Below are 24,653 nucleotides of genomic sequence, written 5' to 3'. Positions count from 1 at the left end.
ATACACACGTGTCTTCAATCTTACTTCAACAAAAGACTTGATCATCATTCACTCAGAGGCAAAGAATAAAACAAGGACTTGAAAATAAAATAAAAATAATGTCTCGAGAAAAGAAAAGCAGACTTTCCTTCTCTCCCTCACCTCACACAAATATACAAGAGAATGCGAAAGAAAATGGATGGGACAGATAGGCAGTGGTGATGGGGACACGCAGCCATGTCCCTGAGGTGCCCAGACCCAGTCGGTGAGTCCTCTCTGGCGTCCTCGATGTGCGACTCTCCCTCCTCTGTCTCAAATTCTTCCTCCTCAGGCCCCCATCAATGAGGTGCCACTGTTCACCTTCCTTGTCCTTTGTGGCTGACAGGATCAAGAGGGCAGGATGACGCTCATGGAAGGAGTGTTCTTTTTTCCACAGAAGCTCAACACCAAGTGCTCGTGAAACCTTCCTTTCTTTACTCTCGCACGTTTTTGTTCCCTCCCTCATGAGCCTTATTCGTCTTTGTCTTCTGCTCACACGAGCTTGTCCCGTTCCTTTCTCCTTTCTGCTTCCCTCAACCTTCTGTGTCTGTTTTCTGCCTTTTCTTTTTCTTGACTGTGCTCCAAGGGATATTCAAGGCCTTTGAAAATATTTTTATACCCATACCCTGATCTGTGCCTTGCTATAACTTTATCCTGGAGGTCTTTTGAAAGCTCCTTGGTGCTCATGGTTGAGTCTTTGCTGTGAAATGCACTACCCACCATCGGGAACCAACAGGAACAGCTGATTTTATTCTGAAATAATCAGAATCACTACAATTTAACACAGGTGGAAGCCAAGTAATTTGGGATGTGATTGTGAAGATGATTGGTTACACCTGAGCTAATTTACATTTGCTATTATAAGGGGGGTGGACACTTATCCAACCAAGATATTGTAGTTTGGTATTTTTAATTGATTTTCTAAATTTATTTTTCATTTGGAAGTTGTGGGTTACGATGTGTAAATAAAGGTGGGAAAAGTCTTATTTCATGCAATTTGATTCCAGGCTATGAGGCAACAAGTATGCCTGGTGTTGGCTTCATGGTTAGGGTGGTGGGCTTGGGATCCGAGGATCCTGAGTTAAAATCCCACTCGGCTGTTGAATTAATGCCAGGTGGGGTTGACTGCCTGTCATCCCTCCGAGGTCGGCAAAATGAGTGCCAGCTTGCTGGTATCCTGTGTCGGAGTGGTGACCCATCCAGGATTGTGCCCAGTAGCCAAGGAGACTGCTTAGGCAGCACCAACACTCTGCACAGAGGATGGTCCAGATGGATGGATGGATGGTAAGGCAACAAAAGGTGACAATTTTGAAAGGGGGTGTAGACTCTTAAGGCAATGTATAAAAGTACATATATATATATATATATATATATATATATATATATATATATATATATATATATATATATATGTACATATATATATATATATATGTACATATATATATATATATATATGTACATATATATATATATATATATGTATATATATATATATATATGTATATGTACATATGCATACATATTGTCGTGTCCAGTGGGTCTGCCCCAACTTGGGCGGATGGCCAAACAGTTCTATTGGAGGCTTACAGCCGAGATTCTCAGAGATTATGGCGTGCGTGGGAAAGAAAGGGCAGCAAAGGACAGAGGCACACGATGTTGTACTCAAACCCACAACAGATACATGGACACCAGAAAATTAAATAAATAATGATTAAATCAACAGAAAATCAAACAGTTATGATGGAAATAAATCAAGACATGAGGTAACCTAAATCTAATTTTGAGGCACCTCCACACAGACTTAAATACCTACAAGGGGACAGAATAAAACAAAGAAAAATCCCTCCTTTATTCTGGCATTTCGTTTCGGGTCCAGAAGTGATCTTTTATGAGCTTTGAGGTCAAACTGCGCCCAAAATGGTGCCAAGCCGCTCTCGTTGCAGGAAGCGTACAGGAGGTAATTCATGCAGATGGTCCCTTCGTCAAGATAGCCCAGAAGCTGTCGTGTAAGTTCCTCCTCACGATTAGAGTGGTCAACGCCGCTCCTCTGCAGAATGCCGGACTCGCTTGCCCAGAATGGCACAACAGGCTTTGAGGCACGTCTCTCACGATTCAGCCCAACAGTCAATGACTCGCATCTTACTCTGTCATGCGGACAAATTCACAGCACGACATGAGAATTGTTGCTGTATTTTGTCGTGTCCAGATGTAGCCAGCTAGCGAGACCCCTCACTCGATCGCGTCCTCCCACAACTGTGTCCTCCTCATTCTCTTCCAGAACACCAATCCTCTCTCAATCCTCCTTTCTCCACTGAACCTTCTCTACACCTCCACCGCATTCCTCACAGCCCCTCCACATCCGTCGTCTTTCGTCTGTTGCTCCGAACCTTTTTCTCCTCACTGAAATCGTGCCCATCGATCATCCACTCCGGAGGCATGGTTTCACCAGCCGTCACCCCTGGAGGCGGGGCTTTCTACCTGCTCGGACGTACAGCTCGGTTGTTGTTTTAAGGATGTGATCCCTTCTTATCGCCGGTCTTGAAATACAAAAACATAGGAAAAGGTCTTACATACTGAGAGAAATTATCCTTAACCACTACCTAATTAACACAGCACCCTCCCCCCGTGTGGCACACGTAACACTTAAGCTCACAATTTCCCCAGTTAATTTACATTGAGATGTCTCCCACACATGCACGGACCAAGCTACTCTATACACTCCTGTCTTTCCTATGTAGTTCCTCCATCTAACCCACAAACATAACAATATATACGAACAAATACCACCCGTCGCTTCGCTTGCGGAAGTATTGAGAAGGGACGGGAGATAGAGAGAGAGAGAGATAGAGATAGAGATAGAGATAGAGATAGAGATAGAGATAGAGATAGAGATAGAGATTGAGAGAGATAGATTGAGTTATGCTTTATGAACAACGCCCGCGCATTTGGCCGAAATCGGCAATTTTTCGGAATCGGGAAGTTGAAGTCAGTGTGATTACCGATTTCAGTACGTGCTGTATAGAACCCAGAAACCTTGAGTAACTTTCACCAAAGAACAACGTTGCGTGTATGTAGACGTCGCAGGGATATCTTCACAAACATTAATCTTTATAAACGGCTGCATGTCACAGGTGGGAAAAAAAAATTTGGCTTGGTAATTGAGAAAGTACGTTAATACAGCAAATGGCTCAGAAATCAGGTGTTATTTCACAACTCGCCCTTGATGATTGAGCACGAGCTGAATGATCCTGAATGATGTGGCGCGGCAAAAGCGTCGCAGTGGGTGAATGATTCGTTCAGAATAACATAGCGCGGTACCGCTATCGACTGTATGGTGCTCGTCAAGTGGCTTAAGCAATCAAGCAAGAACTTCAATTAAATGGTTGATAAGGAATGGCTGTCCAGGCTGTGGTTGCATATCATATCTGATCCCCTTTAACTTTAAAGCCAGTCTTCACCGTGCACGCAGCAGTTAAAGAAATATAATGAATTTGTTCAAATAATGACTTTATCCACAAAGAGTTGCTGTTTAATGTAGAGCAACCCTGGAGACATCGCAAAGTTTAATCACCCGTGAAATAAACACTGCAGATAATCCGCCATGTTGCCTGCTTGTCTGTGCACACGTCACGTGGTACACCGTTCACGGTCTGCACAAACGTTACAACTTTTATTTTAAAACGTCAGTTTTTTTCACCAGATTTGCTTTGATTTCCTGTAGAGGTTCATGTTTGAGACCTAAGGAGTGTATTGGGTAAAATAAATTGAAAAATTTGAAGAAGAAAAAAAAAGTTTGGCTTTAGTGTTTTTTTTTTGTCAGTTTGTTTGTTTTTTCGTTTATTAAATCACTCTATAGTGCTTCAGCCTTAGTAGCTATGTGAAAGGTAATATTAAATTATCCCTGACCACATTCCTTAGTAGGTGTAGGGAAGTATTTTAGGCCCCCCACAAAAGAGACCAGACAATGCCGTATACTACTACTGCGAGCGTGGAATAAAATCTTGATGCAAGTATCAAGTTGCAATGTTAGTCGGTTTTACTATTTAATTGCCTTCATTTACATAACACATGAGCACAAATTATTTAACTTTCATCTGCCACTTTACAATATACTTTCAGCACATGACTCGGACTCGGACTCTGACTTAGAATTCCAAGAACTCGGACTCGGGACTGCTGGACTCGGACAGCTTTGACTCTGACTCGGACCCAGACCAGGTCGACTCAACTACAACACTGTAAAACACACACACACACACACACACACACACACACACACACACACACACACACACACACACACACACCTTACCAATAGATTTAAACAGCCAGTCAGATGTATGCTAACACAGGGAGCAACAGTTAGTATATTAAAAGAAGTGTTCTTAGAGGCTGAACAACAAATGGAGCTCAATGAATACAATAACAAGGGTAAAATAAAACATCTTTTTTTTTCTTTTAAATGTTTTACAATAACATTGGTTGTATAAAATGTGTGATAAGGATTATAAACATGTTATGTGAAATCTCTATTTAGCAAGGAAGGTAAATATCTACAGGTAAAGCAATTATGCTAGGGGAAAGTGACATTGCATTGCTGGATTGACAGACTGTTTGGGTACAGCTGAAGTCGTGGCTCTTCTGATGTACATGAGGTTGTGGATCAACAGCTTGGAGAGGCCCTGAGCATATATTCGAAAACTCGATGAAGAACATAGCCCAGCTCATGATCCAGATAGTCAGAAAATCAATCGTTTACAAATTACTGGATTTCTGACTTTAGACGTACAACTATTTTAAGGTTTGTTATAAGGATAAGATCAAGTATCGGTTGGCTGCCAGGATAGCCGAGATGTGCACATTCGTATCTCGGCATGGCTATAAACTATCTTCCTAGTATTCTGCAGGCAGGGTGAGGCATCAATGTGTGTGCTGTACCTCAGATGGATGTTGAATTTGGCGTTCCGTCTGCCAGCATTAATTGGACCTCCGCTCTCCTTTGAGAATAGTGGGCGAGCTATTGCCAGCACCCTGGCAAAATTCCAAATTACTGCCCCAACTGATTGCTGGAGAGGCAATGGCAAACTATTTAACATAACCCATGCCTCGAAACTGCTTTTATAACAACGACGCTCTGTAAAGAGAATGATGCATATCATCAAATTTAGATTGCTGTATAATTTGTGTAATTTATAATAGTCTATGAATGTTAATTTTTATGTACTAAGAATAACCGTTATGATTCATTAAATGATTATAATTGTTTTGAGGGAACAGATTTATCTGAAATAAAACTTTTGTGTTTTTGTGTTTGTTTTTACAGCTGAATGGGGGAGGAGATGTTGCCATGCTGGAACTCACGGGACAGAATTTCACTCCCAACTTGCGGGTCTGGTTTGGGGATGTGGAGGCAGAGACCATGTACCGGTATATATTAAAAAAAAAAATGCTTGCATCAAACATTCATGCAGTACTGTAGAGGTGCTAAGCATTCCACCACACATGTACAAACATTTTCTTTTGTGGGTGCAGGTGTGCGGAGAGCATGCTGTGTGTTGTGCCAGATATCTCTGCATTCAGAGAAGGTTGGCGCTGGGTAAGGCAGCCTGTCCAGGTACCAGTGACTTTGGTCAGGGTTGACGGAATCATCTTTTCCACAAGCCTCACATTCACGTACACCCCTGAACCTGGGCCACGGCCACACTGCAGTGCTGCCGGTGCTATTTTGAGGGCCGGGGGAACTTCAAGCGGAATGGGCCAAGCCGGCATCTCTGGAAGTTTGGAAGACTCGACCACAGTTCCGCCCACATCAACTATGCTTCAGACCACGGTGGTTCCAGGAGCATCATGACGTCTACATCCTTGTCTTTCTTATGTTTGATGCCAGGCCTTTCTGTTCTACCTCTGACTGTCTGCCAGCTTTGCCTTTTTCTGCCTTGTGTTAACATTTATGAACGTTACCCATTTCGTCTATGCCCCGTTTTGTCTCTGTTCCCCATTGTGTGTCTGTTCCCATCCCATTTTTTCTCGGATTCTTCCATTGTTTCTCTTACCTTTAAAATTATTAGGTAGACAGGAAGACAGACAGTGAAGGAGAGGTTTTAAGTTTTCTTTTTCTATGATCTAAGGACAGACTAAGCATTTACAAGTGCCCTTTGCTCTACTGTTAGCAAACCATGTCTGTCTTGTATACCTGCCTTGCAAACAAAGCCAGCCACATCATGCCCAGTGCAAGGGCTTTTGTTATAGTTATATTAATAATAATATTATTGTTATAATATTGTTGTCTGTGTAACTTTGATACTGTGTAGCTCAGCCTGCCATGCAAAGCTGCCTTTGTCATTTAGCCAAATATGGGGAACATAGATGTGAGATGCAGAGAGGAGTGTGAGGGACGGAATAGCGATGTGTTTTTGGAATGAAAAGTGTAGTCAAATGTAACTTGTAACATAATGCTGGGAAGAGTCAGAAAATGTTTAATATGGCAAGCAAGATACTTTTTTGGCATAGGATATGGAATTGAGTGGGTAAGATGTAAATGTTAGGGTAGAGGGTTATCTGGAGAGACATTGAGGAGAGGGGAGTAGAAAAATATTTTTGGAATTGGTTATTTAAGCCCCTGTGCCTTGCTCACACTTGATTCAATGACCAATTGTGTAGCACAAAACTGGTGAAGAAAGAATGATTGGATGTTGGAGGGATGGGGTGTGGGAGGAGGGTGGTGGAAGTTCTTCCAGCTTCTCCATTCACTTCTTCCAGCTTCTCCATTCACTTCTTTTTCCCAATTTATCAGGATTTGTAATCTACTTTTCTTCCTTTTGAATTCTTTGAAAGTATGGAAGAATCCCCTAAAACATGAAGTGGGTGGAAAAGCAGCCGCCATGCATATTTGGGAAAGTTTGGCTCAATGTGGAAAAGGGTCGTAGTTTTTTTATTTGAATATCAAAATGGCAAGAGGGTGTGTTGATAAAAAAAAAAATTACAAAGAATCGTTGCATTTTTTTATTTCCTTAAAAAAAAACCTTATATAGATGCCTCTAGAGAATTTTATAACTTCTTTTTTTGAGGTTTTTATTTTATTTTATTTTTTTTTACTTTTGTTTTTTTTGTAAAGGATGTGTACAGAATTTGTGTCTTTTTGCAACTGAGGCCTATTGCAGCTAGTTACACCCAAAGGAAGCGCTCCAAGGGGCCACACAGCCTCACCCACATGCCTTAAGCAGACATGTCTGTCACCGCCATTATCCGAAGCCCCAAATATTGACCCAAAACTGCTAATCCTAACTATACCTATCTTGGGATAGGGTGATGAGCTTCTGACTTAGCAGGTGATTGTGTAAAGCCCATATCTCCCTGCCTTTCCATGGCTCATTCTGTTGCTTTCTCATGCTTCGGGTGCTACTAGCGCCCTCATCTGGGCCTAGGTTTGAATACAAAAAGCACAACAATACAAAACGGAAGCGCTTGTTTGCCTGCCTGCTCATTTCGTTTGGTCTCATTTTTTGAGGATTTTACGTGTGTGTGTGTGTGTGTGTGTGTGTGTGTGTGTGTGTGTGTGTGTGTGTGTGTGTGTGTGTGTGTGTGTGTGTGTTCATGTTGGTGTTAGTAAAGCCAATTGGCATCTTCACATGTTCCTAACTAAGAGCAGTTCTACAGTGTGCTTTTATCCCTTTTAGGTCAATTTCTCAAATATTTTACTGTTGAATAATGGTGGATTTCCAGTAGCTTAAGATCTGACTACAACCTATTGTTCTGGTCGAATCTGGTAAGTCCCCCCCCCCCCCCAACACAATTGTAAGGTTTGACCACTTTGGGGTCTTCCCACGCCATATCTCAGTCTAAATTTTGCGATTCAGTACGGATTAGGAGTCCAAATCGGCCCACCACTCCGCCAATTAGGCGTCGCACGTCGTGATTCGAATTGCGCCGAGCAAGCTTGGCATGGGCCACAGTCAGGAGTGCAGTGTTGAGAACCGTAGCCAATCAAACCTTTGACAGGTCTTTCTTGATCACCCCAAAAGAACCAAGGCAGTCAAAAATTTACCCCAAAATTAAGTAGGTTTAATTATATTTTAAATGGCATGGTAAAGGAAACAATGTAGTCGAGTAAACCCTTAAATATTGTGGGGTATATGTTCCTGGAAAATGCCGAGATAAAACTATTACAGTTAAAATGAGGGGCCAATACGAAAAGGGTGTTAGCTCCAGGGGTTCGAGAAAATATAGAAGGTGGTGGGTGGCAGCCAAAAATAAATGCATCACAATTGAAACTAGAAAGGAACTCGGTCGAGCGCATACCTCCACCATGTAATGCCTGATCCACAAGAACATATTGAGCCCAATACATTTTTGAAATATCATGCTATATAATCGTTTTTGGCCCAATCTCTCAATGGTGAAGAATCACTTTAAAAAGTAAATAACTCATATCCAGATCCGGAATCGGATCTTCGCCAAAATCAAATCATTTTGGTGGAGTCACGCACCCAACCTGTTCAAGTTTCAAAAGGATCTGTCCACAACTTTTTGAGATATCATACTACCGTATATATCATTTTTGTCCCTCTCTCTCAATTGTGAAGAATCACTGAAAAATTATAGTATCCAGATCCAGATCTTCACCAAAATCTAATCACTTCGTCTATCACACACCCAACGTGTCGTTTTTGGGCCCCATCTCTCAATAGTGAAGAATCAATTTAAATAATTCTTGTATCCGGATCCAAATCCAGATCTTTACCAAAGTTGAAACAATTCGTACTTGTCACACCCAACCTGTCCACCAAGTTTCATCCAAAGCCATCCGCAACTTTTTTTTTAGATATCCTGCTCATAGACAGACAGACAAACAAGAGGAAGACGTCATGTAGAGCACGATACTTGCAAAATCCACCCCCACCCCCTTTTCCAAAGGTTGCCATGGATACATCAAATTGTCCATTTCAATGAGATTAAAATTCACAATCTTAATTAAAGCTCAGGTCAATTGGATGAAAATTGATTATTTTTCAGATTGAAATTTATGATTTTGGAAGGTTGACCCTTGACCTTTTGACCTCAAAAATAGTTTTCAAAATCTGTGACGGACTATGCAAATCTTGTTCAAATTTCAAGTCAATCGGATGAAAAATTAATTAATTTTTGCATCAAAAGTGAAATTTGACCAATCAATAAACTTCTCAGTTGAGACTACCTCTACAACTTGGTAAAGTTTGATGATGATCGCTTTACAATTGTGACCTGTAGCGATAGACAGAATAACAAAATCGCCTGACCAATACACTTGAAAGATCTTTGATCTTGCAAGAAACAGACAGAAAGAAGTGAAAACATAACCTCCTTCACCTTCGGTGGCAGAGGTAACAAATGCATCACAATTGAAACTTGAAGGGCATACGGTGGAGCGCACACCTCTGCCACGCAATGCCTGATCCACGAGAACATATCTGGCCCATTACAATTTTGAAATATGCTATATAATCATTTTTGGCCCCATCTCTCAATGGTGAAGAATCACTTTAGAAATTAAATAATTCTCGTGTCCAGATCCGGATTCAAATTTTCATCAAAATTGAATCAATTCGTCCTTGCCACACACAACGTGTGGCAATCCGTCCACAACTTTTTGAGATATCGTGCTCTATATCGGTTTAGCCCTATCTCTCAATGGTGAAGAACCACTTTAAAAATTATCACATCCGGATTCGGATCTTCACCAAAATTGAATCGATTCTTCCTTGTCGCACACCCAACATGTCCACCAAGTTTCGTCAGAACCCATGCACAACTTTTTGAGATATCGTGCTAAATATCGTTTTTGGCCTATCTCAATGGTGAAGAATCACTTAAAAATTCTCGTAGTCAGATCCTGATCTTCACCAAAATCTAATCAGTTAGTCGTTGTCACACACCGAACCTGTCCACAAAATTTCATCTGGATCCTTCTACAACTCTTTGAGATATCCTGCACACAAACAGACAGAAAGGGGTAAAAACATAACCTCCTTCACTTTCGGTGGCGGAGGTAATAAACGCAAATAAAATAAACAAAAACACAAGACTTTTATCTTTCAAATTTATTCCAAAACAGAAGAGTGTGAAGATAAGAACATTACCTTCTCTGCTGTAAATATTGTTGCGGGTCCGGGTATCGGCTGTGAGCACGACCGCGAGGTGGAGCAATAGAGTCGGCTCGACCGATCGCCTGGAATTTAGATCGTATCTTTTCGGAAAAGTACGGGTCCCTTATCGGACCGTGAAGCGTCAATATTTCCACCACGTGGTACAGGATTATTTGCCAATTTTCAAAATACTTAGATTTCCACGTGGCAATTTACCGAGTCTTCACACCCTCGACGGCACCGGTACGGAAAGAGCCGCTTAGCGTACTTGAACCGTGTGCGACCCGAGCGGTTGATCGCCGAGATCCGTCGATCCAAATATCCCGTTACAGCGGCAACAGCCTGGCTAATTTTCCAACATGCAGCACGCTAAGCCAATGGGGGAAAGGACACGAACGAGCAGATACATTTCACAAATGGGACTATTTATTAACAATAAGGAAATGAGGGGAGCACGTAAGGGCAGAGTTATCCGAATATTGATAAGCAAGTATGTACAGCAAGGCACTTAACAATTCATTACTTATGATACTGGCGCCACAAACACACATACGCACACACCCAAAAGAATCGGACCAAAATGGTCTTTATTGAGGCCTTCTGCCCGGATGGAAGGAACGAGCTGAAGACCAGATTCTGCCTCGGACCTGTCCACTTCATGTGGTCTTCGCGTTGTTCGAACCGGGCACCAGCGAGGGTGAGCTGAATCCAGACACCGGCGAGCTGCGATCAGCTTCCCAAGCTCCGGCGGATCCTCTCGCGCTCCAGAATACGTGCTCGTGTAGATGAGGTGCCGATCCTTCACAATCCGCTCAGTCAATTCAACCGAAGAACCAACAACCACCTTCCATGCTTTCCGAACAACCAAGAACAAGAACCCAGAAGAGCCAGAACCACCAACCAAGAAAAGCAAAGAACGAACCCACTTCTGTCTCTCCGTTCCCTTTTTATCCCTCTGGTGTGCGTCTCGCTTCCGGCGTGACTTGTTCGCTGTCAGTGGGGGCTGTCGCCTCCCACCCTTTGGAGTGCCCAAGCGAGCCGATTCATGTACATATTAGGGAATGGAATTCAGTTCGCTCATCGTTGGGTGGGGGCTGTCGCATCCCACCTCTTGGAGTGCCCAAGCGAGCCGATTCATGTCCATATTAGGGAATGGAATTCAGTTCGCTCATCGTTGGGTGGGGGCTGTCGCATCCCACCTCTTGGAGTGCCCAAGCGAGCCGATTCATGTCCATATTAGGGAATGGAATTCAGTTCGCTCATCGTTGGGTGGGGGCTGTCGCATCCCACCTCTTGGAGTGCCCAAGCGAGCCGATTCATGTCCATATTAGGGAATGGAATTCAGTTCGCGAATGCATTCTGAACACACCCGCATTTCAGCGAGCGTGCGGAGAATGCCGGGAGCAGAGGGTTTTCGTTGGTGTTGTTATCGTTGGTGTTGTAGTTATCGTTGGTGTTGTTCTTATCGTTGGTGGTGTTGTTATCGTTGGTGTTGTTGAAGTGAATGCGAGGGGAAAACCTTCGGAGTATAAGGCTTTATTTCACTTGATTGAAGCTGACTCTACAGACACATAAAGGAATGCATGTGCAGCAAGGAATACACGTGCAGTCGATCACCGCAAAATAAATCAGCAATTAGCCAGCATAAGCATGGAGTCCGGTATACTCTCAATTCTCACCATTCAACGAGCACCAAGTGAACCACCGCCGTAAATGACAATGCCCCAGGGACAATCCCACCGACCGCGCGGCATCTCGGTTTTATCTGTCCCGTGTGCGAGCTGCGCGACACGTGATCGCGCGTCACCTCATTCTTTATTTCATCACAGTTGTAGTTATCGTTGGTGTTGTTGTTCTTGTTGGTGTTGTTGTTATTGTTGGTGTTGTTGTTATCGTTGGTGTTGTTATCGTTGGTGGTGTAAATAAAAGAAGAAAAACCTGATTATTAAAATAACTCCACAGCACAGGAACATTTAATTACCCATTAGACAAGGGAAAGGGGAGCTATCTATCCACATTTACTTATTGAAATAACTGAGCTATAGGACCTGAATGTTGTGTGCTCATGGCTTCCAGATTCGCAACAATATAAACCACAATGCTTAGCTCGGGATGATAATGATGACGCTGTTGGAGGGGGAGGTGGATTTGGCAATTTGAAGAGCAGCATTGGCTTTACCTGCATTTTCATCTGATTGACTTGAAATTGACAGCCCCTCTGGGCTGCTGCTCCCGCTTCTCACCTTTCTCGGCTTCACGCTGTGGAAACTAAAGCATTTAGGATCATTGGTATCTCCCGCGATGAAGAGCCGTCTTTGGGTCTCTCACTCTCACCGCAGGTAGGTTGGTGGTTTTTGCCTTCTACCGTCTCCTCTCCGGCCTCGCCCCCCCTCCCCCCGCTCTGTCTGTGATCTGCCCACCCCCATATTACCGCAGGGTGCTCAAGGCCCACCAGCAACCCCCTTTTGGTGAAACTACCAAAATGAAGAATCACTGCTCACCTTCACTCTTTCATTCCTCTTTTTTTCCCCCACCTTTGCAACAAACTCCCACACTCTATCTACTCCAACTCTTCCCTCCAGGTCTCCAAAACAGCTGTTCACCACCATCTCTTATCTTCCCCCATCTAAAACCATGATCTTTTCTGCCCCCGTTAATCCACCCCCAAACTCACCACCTTCATATTCCCTGCTTTCCTTCCTGAAATTCCCTGTCGTGTCCATCTTGTTTACTCATGTTTCCCGCCCCATCCCTCTCCCTTCCACAGATCTCCTCATTGTCTCTGTTCCCTACTGTTTTGTGCTTCCCTCTCCCATGCCTCTTGTCTCATGCTCCCTTTGTTATACATTGTGTGTGTTCGTTCTTATACGAGCTTCAGAATTGTATGCAAAATATTTCATTTTGAGACGCAATCATTTTTACGAACTCGTGGACCCGTTGGACCAAATTTTTATTGCTCTTCAGGCCCTTGTGACATACCGACCTGCTGTATTCGTACTACTTGAGTGTTAGCTTGCCTTTCACCGAGCACATTTAACATTTGTGTTCGGTCCAAGGGGGGAGATTTTACATTAGTTATTATAAATTTTCCAAATGATACTACTATTATTATTGTTAATATTATTAGTATTAATTAATATATGCTTTGTTTTCAATGTTATTGTTTTTTATTTGTTTTGGAATTATAAGGCCAGGCCGTGGAAGGACCTATTAAGCTGCTCTATACACCTTTACGTGGCGTGCGTTTAAAACGTCGGAATTCTTCCGGATTTATTTTGTAGTTAATTAGCGTTATCAACTCAGGAGATCATGATGATCATTTTGGTGTCACACTGCACAGAAAACTCCATAAAAACATTCACACACACACACACACCACTACCTCGTGCATTGGGCGGTGTATTAGTAGCGATTCGCGTCTGGTCTATCTGGTTTTCTTCGTGAGGTAAAAAAAAAAAATTCCCTCTAACTTAAAAGTTACTTTGTTCACAATCGTCGTTTAAAAAAAAACTGCCTGAAAAGCATTAATTCCAATGAACGAGCCACCAAAGTAGAAACAGGACACGAGAAGATCGCGGGCGGGTGTCATGGCGGGTGATAAGGTCAGTCATTTGAATGGGGGCGAATTTCCTGCTTGTTCGTGTGTCCTGTATATCCGGCTCGCGGTCATTTACATTTGTTTGATTTTGGTGCAGGATGTGTTTATCGTTTTACTTCAATGCACGGGATGATTAAACTCGCCCTGAGCCTGTGTGCTCAACCTTCAGCCTCAGGGTAATCTCGTGGACCGGCTTGACATTTACTATACAAGTTGGGTCCCCGATCATCATCGGGTTATTTCGATTTCACTGAACATTTCCAGAAGATTCGTTTAAAACTCGCAAAAAAAAAAAAAATAACCCTGGAGTGCACCACGGCCATGATGGGCCAAATGGGCCATTTTCCTTGTTTGAGGTCGACTTGCACTCCCGACTGCAGGTGGACCCTTTGTTAGTGGGTGGACCCTTTGTTTGTTAGGTGGACCCTTTGTTAGGTGGACCCTTTGTTTGTTCGGTGGACCCTTTGTTAGTGGGTGGACCCTTTGTTTGTTAGGTGGACCCTTTGTTAGGTGGACCCTTTGTTCGGTGGACCCTTTGTTAGTGGGTGGACCCTTTGTTAGTGGGTGGACCCTTTGTTAGTGGGTGGACCCTTTGTTAGGTGGACCCTTTGTTAGTGGGTGGACCCTTTGTTAGTGGGTGGACCCTTTGTTAGTAGGTGGACCCTTTGTTAGTGGGTGGACCCTTTGTTAGTGGGTGGACCCTTTGTTAGTGGGTGGACCCTTTGTTTGCTAGGTGGACCCTTTGTTAGTGGGTGGACCCTTTGTTTGTTAGGTGGACCCTTTGTTTGTTAGGTGGACCCTTTGTTTGTTAGGTGGACCCTTTGTTAGTGGGTGGACCATTTGTTAGTGGGTGGACCCTTTGTTAGTGGGTGGACCCTTTGTTAGTGGGTGGACCCTTTGTTAGTGGGTGGACCCTTTGTTAGTGGGTGGACCCTTTGTTTAGTGGGTGGACCCTTTGTTTAGTGGGTGGACCCTTTGTTAGTGGGTGGGCCCTTTGTTAGTGGGTGGACCCTTTGTTAGTGGGTGGACCCTTTGTTAGTAGGTTGACCATTTGTTAGTCGGTCAACCCTTTGTTAGTAGGTGGACCCTTTGTTAGTTTGTTTGTTGATTTCAATTCGAGACTACGAAGGGGCCGAGGCGTAATCCAAGCGTATTAAATATCTGTTTTCATTAGTCCCATGAAAGCCTGCGTTATGACTGCCAAGCTATGGTGCTCTATCCTTTTAAATGCTGAGCGGGAAGCGGCACGTACCACTTTTAGGTGTTGGGACGAGGCAGGGTCGGGCTGCTCCAAACCGCCGCCGTCCAGACTCAGAGCGGACGTTCTAATCATTCCTCCACATTGCTGCTCATGATTTTTGGTGAGGCATGAGGATTCAGAATGAATGAATTCAATATACGATCGCTTTCATAGCTTTGCTGAGTTCCCTTCTTGGTTGACTCAGCCATTTCTGGTGGATTTATCTGAAGTTCCAGAGCAATACCAAGAGGAGTTATGCGAGTTGCAACAAGATGAGTCTGTGAAAAGTCTTTTCATGATCAAAGGAACAATGATGTGGCTGTCTGAGGAGAGCGAAAAGAAATACCCAAACTTGACTACTTTGGCAAGGGAAGTATTGATAAATTTTCCATCATCTTATTGAGTCGAATGTGGATTTAGTGTTGTTACCGATTTGTTGCAAGCTCAGAGAAATCGACTGGAATTCACGAAACGTGGTGATTTAAGGCTGAAACTGACAAAATTGGTTCCTCGAATCAAACAAAGCTGCAGCCAGCGTCAAGGGCAGGGCTCCCATTGAAGTGAGTAGCAATTGAATAAAATTTGCAATAAAGTTTTAATAAAGCCTTTTGAATACATATGTAGTATATTGTTACGGCTATGGAAATTCGCAATGCACCATAAAAGGTCCTGAGATTAGCAATGCCGGTAAGTGAGTGTTCAGATAGGTCCCCACCGTTGTTTAAAGGGAATTCTTCGTGTTCACCGGGCTGTGACTCTTTGAGATAGCCGTTTTTATTTTTCTATTGTTATTTTGAACAAACCTCCACGCAAGCAACAAGCCGCGTTGAAAACCGTCGAACGAAAAAGGAAACCAAAAGAGTTCCGATGGGCGCGCGGATTTTTCCCGCCTGTTTCTCCGAGGAGTGTGACGGAGGCAGGGGGAGGGCAGCTCGCCGCCGATTGGTGGATGAACAGCGTGAGGCGGTCGGGGCGAGGGAACGCCCCTTTTTGGGAACCTTCTCAAAGGGAGGTGGAGCCAGAAGCGGGGTGGGGCGAAGGGCGGAGCCTCGGATTATAAAAGGGCGGACGCGCACGAGGCTCGCTCTCTCTGGTCCATGAGCTCTCGCCCTGTGGTCCATCATCCGCTCTCTCTCTCTCTGGTCCTGAAGCCACTTCTGCCCTTCAGTCTTTTCTTGTTTGGTCGTGAAAGCAACAGCAGCAACGCGGAGAGAGCTCGCTGACCACGCCAGCGGCCCGAGGTCAGGCGCGGCTACGCAAGGCCGTGGGGAGTCGACGTCGCGACTTGGCCACCGTCTCGCCACGAGGGCGCGGGTAAGACCCTTCGGTCTCACGGGACACGTTCGGTCCTCCAGGTCCCGTGCCATAAAGATTTACGAACCCCGTCTACCTCCCTGCCTATGTGGAGGGTTTTTCTTTGTTTTTGTATGCATGCTGTGGGGCCGTGTCCTGCCAAGTAGAAACTGTGTAAGTGACTGTGCTTGTAAATAATAATCGTAGTCGGTGGTATTGCTTTTGCCTTCTATTTGTCGCTTGTATATTGCATGACTGTATACGTGTTGTTGTAAATAAATGTCCTTGTGTGCAACGTATCCCGTTTGTCGCGTCCTCCTTTCACCACATTGAAAGTGCCATCTTGCATCGTGGAATGAGTAGTAGGGTTTGAACACCCGGGTAACGAAGAGAATCACATCCGTCGAGGTCGGCGATAACACCGCTCGGTTATCGCTGTAGCACGGAACGGACCGCTTAAGCGGTTCGTGTCCTCGGCCGACCTGTGGCGAGGTACAATCGCCCGGTCGACTACTCGCGCAGGTACTTAGGTAGGTCAAATTTGGCGAGCAACCCTATCCTGCGCGGGTGGGCAATTGTCACGATCGTGGTGAGGTTAAACCCCCACCCGTGACTGGCTCCTGGCGGTAGTTCCAGGAGGGTCACGACTGAATTGTCCGTCCGGTGGGCGACGCGGTTGCGATTGGAGTTACGCAATTGCTCGCACGCCAGGCGGGCCAGAATTCGTAACAATATACTGTAGTGTCTCCAATCATGGTGGGGCATATGATTTTTTTGAAAATCAGTGGGGCGTGGGACAAAAAAGGTTGATAAACACTGTGCTGGTGTATAGTGTACCTCCATGGGACGCTCCGCTTGAGCGTTCCCACCTCGAGAGTTGGCATGTTATCTGCGGCTTAGTCACTTTGCCGGGGCTCGTGGCAATGTGTGCTTCACACTGGTTCTCCGGAATAAGCATGTCTCAGTCACATACCAACCGCGAGTGAAGAGGCAACAAGGAGCAGCCAACACAGAGCCGAGATGAGCAGAGAAGAATGCGGCGAAGAAGAGTGAGCGGCTCTGCACTCCTTTTATAAGCCTATAAGGTGACTATAAGGTGATTTTATAAGCCTATAAGGTGACTATATATATAAGACTATATCCTGCACTATAAGGTGACGACCCGAAGGCGATGCGCTGTGACCTGAATCCCACTCCTCCAATGGGCCACAGTGGCCCAAGCCACGCCCTGCCAGGCTCTCGCGGCCGGAAACGGTCTCATTCGCACATCCGGCATGACCCGGCCCATAGCTCCTGACTCAACATCGTGTATAAGCTGGCTTCCTGGCCCCAAACGTGCTCCGAGTGCAGGCTGAATGCCGGACAGCAATGCACACCCGCCACCCCCCCCCCTCATGAGCCAAAATGCACACCCAGGCCCCGTACCAAACTCCTGGATCACCCTTCAGATCCAGTGCACACAAAACCACAACAATATGAATGAATTGAGGAATGTCCAAGTACTGCACTGATTAATCAAAACATCAGCAGTGACCATGACAAGTTCTGGTTAGAATCTTTATGTGTTTCATAAACTATAGAGACATTCATGACCTGTTACTTTTATCTGTGGACTTGCAAATTGCATCTCTAAAGCAAGTCTGAGTAGAAGCTGATTTCATCAGGTATGGATCAATAGGAAAGCAAGATATTTAATTATAGCTAACATCCGCAGCACTCCAGACCTGCTGATGGGCCTCTCGGCAGAATAGCGAGTGGCAGATGTTCCCTGATGACCATGAATCAATCAGCATTGGTGGATGTGACACATGGTTTTGAGAGATTGCATCAGTTAGTCAATTTGATACACCTGTATCTCGGTCACACGCATGCACATCGTTTTATTTTACCTTGGTGATCTGAAAGTAAAAGTTCATGTAACTGTTCACCATGCAGGATACATCGCGGCAACTCCGGGACCTCGCAGATCTGCGAGACCAGCTGGAACAAGTACGGGATAGGATTGAAGGAGAGGTGAGGAACTCGAGATGAGGGAAGCTATGTTCTGTATTGTTAGGCCTTGGCTAACTGGGAGAGAAGTGATGATGCATCACTTATTATGTTAAAAAAAAAACCTTGATTGGCATGTACCAATATTATCTATTTATCATGGAGCAAGTGTATGTATGTATTATGTATATATGTCTGCTCTTCACCAATTGGTTGGACAGCTGCCCTGATGCCACCCACAATTACAACCTGAAAAAAAAAATCGTACGTCCGCCATTATGGTAAGCCGAAGACGTCTTCGGAAGTGTCTCATTCACAATCGCCATGCCCTCCCTACAAGTTTTCCATTCAGTGTAAAACAGCCTAAGCGACTTAAAAGGATCAAGTATCAAAAGGTTAGAGTCAAAAGGCGTCATGAGCCTTGTGAAGGAGACGGTACGTATCGACCTTAGGCCTCTGGTGTCAGCCTATGGGCCAGTGCAATTGGAATTATCTGACCTAAATAACCATGATGCATTATCCATGCACATCAACAGGATGCCTATGCATGTTTTTGCTTCTTGTACGTAACCCAGGTTATTTTCTTTATTTTTGGGAGCGATCGAGCAGCGGTCTGTTGCTTATAGAGTGCCCAAATAAAGGGATGTGTCAGAAGAACGTGGTGTACGTTTCGAACAATATCGCCCATAGGGTGGGTATTCTGCTAATCAAACTAAACTAAGGCAATTATCTGTCTTTATGTACAGTACCTTCTGAAAGTATTCACACCCCTCATTTTTTTCACATTTGGTTGTGTTACAGCCTGAATTTAAAATGGATTTGTTAGAATGTTGGAATGTAAATCTTTGCCACAGTCTCAGGTCTTTTGCACTCTGAAGCAGGTTCTCCTCAATGATTTTCCTGTATTTTGGCTCCATTCATTGTTCCTTCCATTCCTACAAGTCTCCCAGTCCCTCCCACTGAAAAGCATCCCCATAGCATGACGCTGCCACCACCATGTTTCATAGTAGGGATGGTGTTAAATGGGTGATGAGCTGTGCTCGGTTTCCACCAGACGTAGCACTTTGCATTCAGGCCAAAGAGTTCAACTTTCATTTCATCAGACCACAAAATATTTTGCCTCATGCTCTCAGAGTCTTTCACGTGCCATTTTGCAAACTCCAGATGTGCTGTCCTGTGCCTTTTTCTCAGGAGTGCCTTCTATCTGACCACTCTCCCATAAAGCATAAATCTGTGAAGTGCTGCAGAGACTGTTGTCCTTCCGGAAAATTCTCCCATCTCAGCTAAGGAACTATGTAGTTCTGTCAGAGTGGTCATTGGGTTCTTGGTCACCTCCCTGACCAAGGTCCTTCTTGCCCAGTTTGGTCAGACGGTCAGCTCCAGTAAAGTAAGAGTCTGGGTAGTTCCATATTCTTTCCATTTCCTAACGATGGAGCTCACTGTGCTCTTGAACTTTCAACACTCAAGAAATGGTTACATACCCTTCCCCAGATCTATGCCTCCATAATTCTATCTCAGAGTTCTATGAACAGTTCCTTCGACTTCATGGTCGAGTTTCTGCTCTGACATGCACTGCCAACTGTGGGACCCTATTAAGAAAGGTGCTTCTTTCTCAATCATGACCAATCAATTGAATTGGCCACAGGTGGACTCCAATCAAGTTGTTGAGACATCTCAAGGATGATCAGAGGAAATTGGATGCACCTGAGCTCAATTTGGAGTGTCATAGCAAAGGGGTTAAATACTTATTGATGCAAGACATTTTTTTTTTATTTTTTTTTTTTTTTTTTTTTTTGTATACCTTGGTCGAGGCTCGTATGAGAGCTAACACACAACTCACAGCAAGGAGGCATGAGACAAGAGGGGTGGGAGTGGAAGGGACAAAACATTGGGGAACAGACACAGGTGAACTGTGGAAGGGAGAGGGATGGGGATGGGACGGGGAACATGGCGAGGAGAAGATGGACATTACAGGGACTTTCAGGAAGGAAAGCAGGAGAATTGAAGGAAGTGGGCTTGGGTGGATTACGGGGGGTAGAAAAGATCGAGGATTTGGATGGGGGAAGATAAGAGGTGGTGGTGACCAGCTGTTTTGAAAGACTGGAGGGAAGAATGGGAAAGAATAGAGTGAGGAACTTTATTCCAAAGGCGGGAAAAAGAGGAATGAAAGAGTGAAGATGAGCAGTGATTCGTGATTTTGGTAGTTTTACCAGAAGGGGTTGTTGGCGGACCTTGAGCGCCCTGTGGAAATGTGGTTGGGACAAATCGCAGAGAGAGCAGGGGGCAAGGCTGGAGAGGAGTCGGTAGAAGACAGAAAGACGACCGACCAACGTGCGGTGATTGAGTGAGAGGCCCAAAGACTCAGCTTCATTGCGGGAGATGCCAATGATCTTAAAAGCCCTGGTTTCGACAGCGTGAAGTCGAGAAAGGTGGGAGGCAGGAGCACCAGCCCAGAGGGGAGAGCAGTACTCCATCAGGCTACGCACAAAAGCTTTGTAAGTAGTCAGGAGCTCAAGAGGGCCGAGGAAGCACTTTTGCACGACGGAGGATTCCCAGTCGGCGACTGGCTTTTTGAGGCAAGGTTGGAAATGTGACTTTCCCAGGAAAGGTCATGGCAGATAGTGAGACCCAGAAGCTTGAAAGAAAAGACTTCTTCCAGAGGATTGTTGAGAAAGTGGATGGGGGTTTTGTAAACGGTCCTTTCGAAGAGACATAGTGAGAGTGTGAGATTTGTGTGGATTGAAAGACATGTTCCACGTGTTGGACCAGTTTGTGATTTTATCCAGATCTGCAGTGAGCGAAGAAGCTGCTGCTTGCCGGTCTGAGGGATGACAGATGGCACGGCAGAGGGTGGAGTCGTCGGCAAAGAGAAATAGAGGATTTTCCAGAGAGTCCGAGAGATCATTGATGAAAACCAGAAAAAGAACAGGGCCCAGAACGCTACCTTGAGGAACTCCAGCCTGCACAGGAAGAGGGGATGAAAGAACTCCATTTAGGGCCACACGTTGACTGCGACAGGAGAGGAAGTCTGCGAGCCATGAGTGGAGATGGCCTTGAATACCATGGGAAGAGAGTTTAGTGAGTAGGGCAGGGTGCCAGACTGTGTCAAAAGCACGTGATATGTCCAGGGATACGGCTCGGATTTCCTGTCTGGCATTGAGGACCTCCATCCATTGATGGGAGAGCAGTAGCAGCATATCCAGGGTAGAGTGACCTGGTCTGAAACCAAATTGATGATTGGAAATCAAGCCATTGGAGAAGAGGAAGGATTTCATGTCTGAAGCAATGATGGATTCCATAACCTTGCTGATGATTGGGAGAAGGCTGATTGGTCTGTAGTTACAGGGATCTGTTTTTGCACCTTTTTTATGCAGGGCAGTGATGTTAGCAGATTTCCAAGCAGATGGCAGATGACCTTGGGAAAATGAGAGGGTGAATAGAACAGAGAGAGGGTGAGCAAGAGCAGAAGAGCAGGCTTTGAGGACACGTGGGCTGATGCCGTCTGGACCGGTTGCAGAATCTGACTCGAGGTTTGAAAGCAAGCTCTCCACCTTGTCAGGAGAAAAGGATACAGAGTCCAGGGACAGTTGGGTGCGACTGGGTAAAGTGGGTAGAGATAGTGATGGGTTTAGGACACAAGATTTAGCTGCAAACACCGAGTTTAGACATTCAGCTTTATCACGTGTGGAATCAGCAGTGCGGCCATTTGAGGTAAGGGAGGGATGGAGGGGGAACATACACCAGAAACAGATTTGATTAAACGCCACCAGGATTTTGAGGAGGGAGAGAGGTTTGAGAGTTGTTAGAATGTTGGAATGTAAATCTTTGCCACAGTCTCAGGTCTTTTGCACTCTGAAGCAGGTTCTCATCAATGATTTTCCTGTATTTTGGCTCCATTCATTGTTCCTTCCATTCCTACAAGTCTCCCAGTCCCTCCCACTGAAAAGCATCCCCATAGCATGACGCTGCCACCACCATGTTTCATAGTAGGGATGGTGTTAAATGGGTGATGAGCTGTGCTCGGTTTCCACCAGGGGATGATATTTCATATCTTCATTAGTAATTAATATATTAAAATTTTGAAAAACCCGTTTTAACTTTGTCATTCGGGATATTTTGTGTAAGTGACAAAAAATTTAAATTAAATCCATTTTAAATTCAGACTGTAACACAACAAAATGTGAAAAAGTAAAGGGGTGTGGATACTTTCTGAAGGCACTGTATGTATGCACGTACAGTCTGTACATATGTATGTCTGATCATTATAGAATTTTAAATGGCTGTGCCAATCTTCACCAAATTTTGCATATGTGCTCAAGGGACCCATGGTCAGGTCATGGGTACATAACACCCCCCCCCCCCACTTCCCGGCGAGAACGGGGAGATGGCTTTCAATCTTCACCTGCAAACGAAGTTCAAGTGCCACTGACCCAGTGCAGGAGGGAGTGGTTATCGACACCTTTTTCTTAATAACACCCATTCCCTCCAGGAACAGTCACTAAAAGGAGACACGTCCATCCGTCTGTCCGTTTATCACACAAAAAAATAAGGGAGGGGGTATTGACACCTTTTTGCTCCCAGTGGCAGTGGGTATCATGAGTATTTTAAAATCATAACCACAAATCATTGTAACTGGTATTGTAATGTTTTACTTAAGCATTTTGATTCAGACTGTTTGACCATTTCAGAAAATATTCTCACTGATTCAAAAGCAAATGCTTCTATTTTCTGTTGCTGCGATGCACAATGTATGAGGTTGGTATTTAGCTGAAGTAAAGGAATTCTGGGAGGAGGTAGGTTTTGGGTGAAAGTTGACACCAGAGGAACAGTTATTCACCATGCTGTTTTGTGTGCACGTGCAGGGAAGCGTGGTTCTTTCATCTCCTTTTTATCGTGGATGCTTGATTGGATTATTGATCGGTCGGCTCCGGGGTGCTGCTTTCCTTGGAGCTTCCGTGGGTCTGATCACTGGTGCTTATGCTGCCCAGAATTACAACTTGCCCAATGTGGGAGAGACACTAGAAAGCTGGTTCCGTGCCATTAAAGGAGATGACGAAGATTGAGAACTGTCATCGCTCTTTCGACAGTGATGGACGTCTTGCCTCAGTGCTATCCTTGAATGCATTTGAACTGGTTAGAACAACCACTTGTCTTCAATGTATGTCTACCTTCCTCTATTTCTCTGCTTGTGTAATATCAGGGAGGAGCTGTGATGATAAGAACGCCTCAAAAAAAAAGAAAAAGGAACGATTACTTTTACCATCACGATCTGGCATTCAAAATAAATGATTGATAGAGATTCTTCTTCGTTTGTATGCAGCACAAGGCTGTGGGGTAACATCATTGGCTGAAGGTGTGGCTGTGCCGCCGATGCAATGCCCTCTTGCTGGTTCGGACAGGAATTTGGAATTTGCTCAGGGTGCCGTCGATCGCTCTCCGACACTTTCCATAAGGCACCATGGAATCTTTCACGTCCCACAAATGCTGGCAGACGGGACACCTATTGATGAATCACCCTACCTGTGAAACACTGGGATGACAGTTTATAGCTGCATCGAGATTCAAACTCTCGCAACAGCTTAGACGGTAGTATGTGTACCTCCATGCCATCCTGTCAGCCCATTGATAGAGATGAAAGAATGCTATTTGATAATTGAGATCATGTCTAATTTTCGTGAGGAAATGCACTAAATTTCTCCAACACAGATAATGATGTTTCATACAGAACAAATAATAAACTTTTTTTTAATATATATAACTTGTCTTCATATTGTTCAGGATGTACCAATCAATGGCTAAGTTTTGTTTTTGCACTTCTTGCACTAAAAGTAATGTCAATAATGGGTTTGGTTGATGGAGTTCTGGCCCTGGTCCTTATAAATGTCAACTGCCAAGTGAACGCTGCAATTTTCAGGAAGAGGTGCCCAATAATCTTGGATTTTAGCAGGGTTCCAGACTTTTTCCTCACCAGCACGTACTGTGATGTGAAGGGTTTAACCAGCTTAGCCGTCAATGCTCGTATCACTCTCTCTCACACACCAACCATACTCTTCACAGAGCATCGATACTGGTGAAGTAGCTTCCTGCACAATGGTTATACTGGGTGGTTTGTCATTGCCTTTCTCAACAGGAATTTGGCCATGGTGCTAGCCATAACTTGCCTATTCTTCATGAAGGACACTATGGAGTCTTTAACGTCCACCTAATGCTGGCAGAGGGGACTCCTGTTTAACATCCGTCGGAGGGACTGCACACATTGACGAATCGCCCTGCCTGTGAAACACGGGGATGTCAGGTTATCGATGGGCCGAGATTCAAACCCAGGCTAGACAGTTCAGAGGCAAGTGTGCATAATGCTGGATTATCCTTTCAGCCCACCAATGCTCATACA

The 24,653-nt window shown here is 44.6% G+C and overlaps 1 protein-coding gene across 2 annotated transcripts in view; it reads left to right on the top strand.

The window, feature by feature from the left end:
- LOC147024741 (recombining binding protein suppressor of hairless) overlaps window positions 1-24,020 on the top strand; it is a 102,002-nt gene extending 77,982 nt beyond the window's left edge. Inside the window, exons 10-13 of one of the 2 annotated variants that reach the window (XM_085884959.1) lie at window positions 5,345-5,448; window positions 5,554-5,851; window positions 18,209-18,286; window positions 23,125-24,020. In XM_085884959.1, the coding sequence (XP_085741085.1) occupies window positions 5,345-5,448; window positions 5,554-5,851; window positions 18,209-18,286; window positions 23,125-23,325 (681 nt within the window). In that variant the 3' untranslated portion in view covers window positions 23,326-24,020. Of the gene's footprint in view, window positions 1-5,344; window positions 5,449-5,553; window positions 5,852-13,570; window positions 13,745-18,208; window positions 18,287-23,124 lie in introns of those variants that run through there. The other variant, XM_085884958.1, reaches the window with a different exon arrangement.
- Window positions 24,021-24,653: the final 633 nt, after the last annotated feature.

This window comes from Eptatretus burgeri, chromosome 6 (genome assembly GCF_056783735.1).
Source record: "Eptatretus burgeri isolate ZD-2024b chromosome 6, Ebu_testis_v1, whole genome shotgun sequence".
In the NCBI taxonomy this organism is placed as follows: Eukaryota; Metazoa; Chordata; class Myxini; order Myxiniformes; family Myxinidae; genus Eptatretus; species Eptatretus burgeri.
Note: the sequence above shows the minus strand (reverse complement) of the source record. Positions and strands in the feature narration are given on the sequence as shown.